The following is a 5,996-nucleotide window of genomic DNA, read 5'->3' on the forward strand; positions in this document are numbered from 1 at the left end:
GATTTGTTTTCTTTTGTGACCAAAGACTTGTCTTTTGACGTCAGTTTTTGGTCAGTGTCAGGCTATATAAGTTTACGATGTATACGAGGATACCCTCATTCTGAAATTTGGATTTTACGCCTCATTGAAGAATTAATATTAAAACTAACTCAATGCTGGCATTTGGGGAGATAAAAATACGAACCAGTGTAAGTGAAACAGTGCCATCAATAAAGAAAAATATTACAAAATAAAAAAAACAAAACAACAACCCCCCCCCCCTCCCAAATAGACTTCCCCCGACATAGTCATCGGTCTGCTCATGTGGTGAGGAGGAGGATGCATGGCCCTCTGTAAACTTCTCTACATAAAAAAAAAAACAACAGAAAAAAAACAAACAAAAACAAAAACATAAACAAAACAAATTTTTCGCCCCGCTAGAAGAACATAATAAGACGAGTACGTCTCTCGAAAAAGGGCTACAGAGAATAAAGGCAAAAAGAAGAAGAAGAAGAGAAGAAGAAGAAGAATAAAGAGAAAAGAAGAAGAACGAATAGAAAAAGAGGGAAGAAAGAAAAGAAGAAGAAAAGACAAAAGGAGATGGAGATGAAAAAGAAAATAGAGAATGAGAGATTCTTACGATTTAACTTGTTATGGTTTCTAATCCTACAGCAACCCGAGGAGAAGATCTCGCCTTAGCGAAGTCACTCAGAAAATAAACCTGGACATTGAGCATATCATCTTTGAAAACTTGCGATAAATTCTGTGTGTTATGTAGGTAATACTAATACTAATCGTAGCCATCGTCAACTAAAAGCCTGACACTGACCAGAATATGAGAACAAAAGACAAGTCTTTGGCTACAAAAGAAAACATATCGTGAGTTTTGTATTCAATAGTTCAACCAATGGAATCACTTGTTTCCTTGAGCTCTACTAACGACAACTGTCACGGTCCAAAAACATTTGTAAAATGACGTCAAACTATAAGTCCTAGTGGGTTCTTGTGTCAGGCTATAGGGAATGAGATTAGCAGAAGAGTAGCGTCCCTTGATTGGACGTCACCCATAGTCTGTCATTCCCTATATGTTAACGATGGCTAGGTACAAATACCCTTGCAGTCAGTAATAGTATGATATCATCATTATAATTAATCGTGTGGAGTGTGGAACGGCACTGTAGCTGCTGTCTTGAAAAAAAGTAATCCGTATTGGGGTAACATTGTATGAGGACAAAATGTTTAAAATAAAAAAGAAAAAAAAAATTTAAAAAAAATTTAAAAAAAAAACGATCAACCACAATCAATAATCACAACAAACCTGAGACGGACGGACGGATGTTCTTTCCTTTTAACTTTTTGTATTTATAAAAAAAATAAATATTAAAAAAAAAAACCTCCCTGAATCATTTTCCAAATTTTGCCCGATGCTGTTGTTGTTACTGTTCTTGTAGTTGTTTTTTTTTTTTTGCTGTTGTTGTTGTTGTTGTTGTTGTTGCTGTTGTGTCGTCATCAACATAATAACTAATCGTAACGATAACAACAGTTTGTTTTAAATACATAATGTTTTGAATTTTTGTGTTTTGTTTAAAAGATGAAATGAAATGACGAGATGGTATATTGATTATTATTCCACTGGTGAAAATGTTTGGTATCCACGAATAGTTGTTGAGTTAGAATCGAGACTGGATGAATTCGAACTATACAGTTTATATTAGCAATGATGATAGAAGAATATTGCGAGTTTTTAAAAATCCTTGAATTATATTATTTTCTTGAATGCGCATGCGTCAACATCCATCCAATTGGTGAAATAATGAAGGAAAAAAAAATAATAATAATAAAATAAAAACAAAACATGAGAAGGGAAGTAACTCCATCCGGCTTGTGCTGTGTTCAACAGGTGAAATGTATAATAATAATATGTATTACGTAATAATTATTATTGCCGCTTAGAATTGAAGTATATAATATTTATGTGTATATTATTATTATTATTATACGTATATTATTCAAAATGTGGACTCTTGAAAGTGTGAGTGTTCCGTCGAGTCGCAGTGAGAAAGAAATTATATTTATAGAATATAGATTTATGAAGACGTTGACGATGAAGACGACGGCGACGACGACGACGATGACGATGATGATGATGATGATGATGCTGATGATTAGGATGATGATGGCGTCAAAGAATCTTTGATGGCGTTATTGATGTTGACGTTGAAATGACGTCATAGTAATCATTGATGACGTCAAATGCAACGCGATGTAGTGGAAATGGGTATAATAATAATAATGATAATAATAATAATAGTTGTAATAGTACTTGTCGCTTTTTAAATCCTCTTTCCCTATGCGTTTAGGGTTGTGAACAGAAAATGTATAAAAGGAATCATTTACAGTCTCTATGTCAGTAAAGACTGTTGGTGCGGTAGTCCGTTTTGACTATTGTACCATGAAGAATAATGAGACATATAAGCGTTGCCAAGCTGCTGGTGAGATGGGTGAGGATGGTGGTGGGCGCTGTGGGCGTGAGAATGGGGCACCAGGCCTGGGTTGGGTACAGAGGCAGCGGCGGCACTGCCCAGATCCGACCAGGACAAGGCCGCAGAGCTCTGCTGATGGTGGTGGTGGTGACTACTTAACGGGGAAGATACGGGGAGCATTGGGGTGGGAGTTCCTTGAGGGTGAGGATGTTGAAGCCCACCGCCGTGGGGTCCGCCCGGCTGCTGCGGTGTGCTCGGGGATCCTTGCGATCCGGCTGAACTGTGCATGTCGTGAGGGGTTGCTCTAGGCGCCTCGTCGAGGAATGAGGATTGCTGTTGAGGTCCATTCTGCTGTTGTTGCGGTTGTTGCTGTGGGAGTTGCGGGGATTGCTTTAACCCAGGCATGCCGCCGAGCCCGCCCAGGGAGGGCGTGGGCTGTTGAGGGGGTTGCTGCTGGGGTGGGGAGGAGGATGGGGGCCCGCCGTGATGGTTGGGAGGTGCTTGAGAGCCTGGTGGAGGGGGTGGGGGTGGTGGGCCTCCACCTTGCTTCATGATCTTCTTGTACTTTGATCGTCTGTTCTGGAACCAGATCTTCACCTGTAGGGAGATAGAGGTTGAAATTGCATTAAATGAAATCGTGAATTTGTTCAATATTCTAACACGATTTTTAACCGAAATTAGCAACAAATATTTTGTTTGGTGTCTCGGAAAAAATGCTCATGCGACTGCAGATGGTCAAAGATAATGTTGCCAGATTGGGCTTTCGAAGGCGGAGGTTTGACTCTGCAGATGGTCAATAAGCTGCCAGATGGGCTTTCGAAGGAGGTTGAATCGCATGTCAGTTGCCAGATTGGGCTTTCGAAGGCGGAGGTTTGACTCTGCAGATGGTCAAAGATAATGCTGCCAGATTGGGCTTTCGAAGGCAGAGGTTTGACTCTGCAGATGGTCAAAGACAATGCTGCCAGATTGGGCTTTCGAAGGCGGAGGTTTGACTCTGCCACACCTCTCCTTCGAAGATTACACTGGCTGCATGTTGAGTAAAGGGTCAAATTCAAAGCTTGTGTCCGAGTTTTACACATAGTTTTGTGTGTTGGTCCTTTATATTTCCGGATGGCAATGTTTTGAGCTTCTTAGCCAAGCGCATACTATCTATAAGGCCGACATATCATTATTACTGTCATGTGAGGATTAGTAACATATTATTATATTCAAATTCTTATGAAATGTGGAGATGTAATTGGATTTGAGGAACAGCTGCAGTTGTCTGGGATTTTATTGACATAAAATATTGATGACCTTGTTCACACAATGTCAAGAATGAATTATTTAATAAAGATTTAGAAAGAAAGAAAAAATATTCAGCATTTACTGCGGTCATGTTGTCTAGCGCTATGACCTTTTAGCTCTTAAGCGATACGACGGCTTAAAAGAAAAAAAAACATAATACCAAACACGGAAGGTATCGGGCTCAAAACCCTTCTTCGGCCAACAACAGAAAACAAACGAGAAAGACATAAATACATTACTAAATTCCTTGAAAACATTTATTTTTTTGATGTCATGTACTTTCTATATTGTTTTGTGTTGATGTAATTGAAAGCGCCAAGAGCCTCATTGTTGAGGATACCGTGTGCTCTATAGAGAGTCTATTATTATTATTATTATTATTATTATTATTATTATTATTATTATTATTATTATTATTATTATTATTATTATTATTATTATTATTATCATTATTATTATCATTATTATTATTATTATTATTATTATTATTATTATTATTATTATTATTATTATTATTATTATTATTATTATTATTATTATTATTCTCCTGCCCCCCCCCCCCCCCACGGCCTATATATAAAAAAAGAACATATTTTTAAGGGGATCTCTCAGATTCAGTTATCTTCTAATCCCACAGTGACCACCCAACCATCTCCACCACCAAACCAACATCAAGGGTGATGATATGAACCTAATCTTCAGACATCGTCATCGTATTATTACACCTCTCCCAAGACCGTTGTGGGACTGACTCGTTGCATGTGTCCTAAATCCCTGATACAGCTCCATCAATCGCGGAGTGATACCTACTTCTTGCCTCGGGGTGTTCTAAGGCATGACATCCCGAGATGATCAGAAGCGTGTTCCGCAGGTGAGGCAAAGCGACACAAAGACCGAAATAATTTTTTAAATATCTAGCTTTGCTAGTGCATTGCATTGGCAAAACTTTAACTACTAACCGTGAAGCAACAGATAACCTAACTTTTTTTTTTTTAATTTAATCTCGCTTTGCCTCACCCACGGAACACGCCTCTGATGATAAGGCTCAAACAGCCGCGGAGTGTTACTTTTTGCCTCAGGGTGTTCTGAGGCGCCTTTAGAGTTCATCTGACATTTCCCTGTGTCAAGGCAGGGTGCTGATCTTTTAATTGCATCTTCTTGACACCCTCGCCAGCAATCATCTGCCTTCTGTCGTAGCCACAGACTAGAGCCCTGTGTAATCTGTGGCCGGACCCCACTGGTGTGATTCTTCCCAGTTTTGGACATTGTCCAGGCATGTCCTCTAAACCCTGAATTTCTCACCTCATGGCTATTCATTCTACTGTCCGGCGTTACTCAATAATACGACTTCTTCTTCTTTTAACATTTTGACCACACTAAGAAATACCCCAATTTGTCGAAAAGTCTAAAACTTGCGCTTGAGCTATGCGCTTACTTAAATTACTCACAACATCCACCAGCCTATAGTTAAGCAGCTCACAACATTGCCATTCGGAAGTACAACGGACCAACACACAAAAATATGTGTAACCTTAAACGTTTATAGTCTGGTTAATACAGTTTAGTGCGAATTACTCATAAACGCGGATGGCAAAAAAAAAAAAAAAAAACAATAACAAAGACCCGATTGACGTCAACTTCATACTATCTTTATATAACATACCACAACATAAAAATATGTGTAACCTTGAACGTTTATATAGTCTAATTGCTTCAATACGATTCAATAGTCTGATGTCACGCCGCCTGGCAACGGCGGCCATATTGGTTCTAAACAAAGAAAATCATTCCTTTTTATTTTTCATGCTGGCTAGAATTTTTCTTATGGCTTGTGATCAGAATGTGTAAAAGTCAAAACATGATCAAATTTATGGGGGTTTTTTCCTCTGGATACGCTTTTATGCTCGTCGGAGAAATATTTCATACTGGCGTCAGCCATTGTTCCGATAGTTTGAGCCAGTGTTGCTAAGTTACCATGCGTCATTAGGAAGGAAGTGACGTTACGACTATTGAATCCAATTTAGTGAAAACTGCTCATAATTATAGCTGGCTAAAAACAATAACAAAGAATTGAATGACGTCAATTTCGTTCCTTCTAATAAATGCGACCCATCGCATCAAAGCGGTATATTACAGCACTGTTAACGGTTAGGTCCTCATTTTACACCTGAGTACGGTGAGAGAATGTAAGGAAAGAGCCAAGGTCACAACTACACGCTGCTCAGAGCGGAACTCACACTACACATG

At 38.8% G+C, this 5,996-nt stretch overlaps 1 protein-coding gene across 9 annotated transcripts in view; it reads right to left on the reverse strand.

Annotated features, from left to right (window-relative positions):
* Nucleotides 1–1,549: 1,549 nt before the first annotated feature.
* Nucleotides 1,550–5,996, reverse strand: part of LOC144958099 (uncharacterized) — a 117,818-nt gene continuing 113,371 nt past the window's right edge. For all 9 annotated transcript variants that reach the window (XM_078889749.1, XM_078889745.1, XM_078889744.1 and 6 more), the window contains one exon: nucleotides 1,550–3,059. In XM_078889749.1, the coding sequence (XP_078745875.1) occupies nucleotides 2,382–3,059 (678 nt within the window). In that variant the 3' untranslated portion in view covers nucleotides 1,550–2,381. The remainder of the gene's footprint in view (nucleotides 3,060–5,996) is intronic.

This window comes from Berghia stephanieae, chromosome 12, assembly GCF_034508935.2.
Source record: "Berghia stephanieae isolate SIO BIC M18660-M18661 chromosome 12, UCSD_Bste_1.3, whole genome shotgun sequence".
Taxonomy (NCBI): domain Eukaryota; kingdom Metazoa; phylum Mollusca; class Gastropoda; order Nudibranchia; family Aeolidiidae; genus Berghia; species Berghia stephanieae.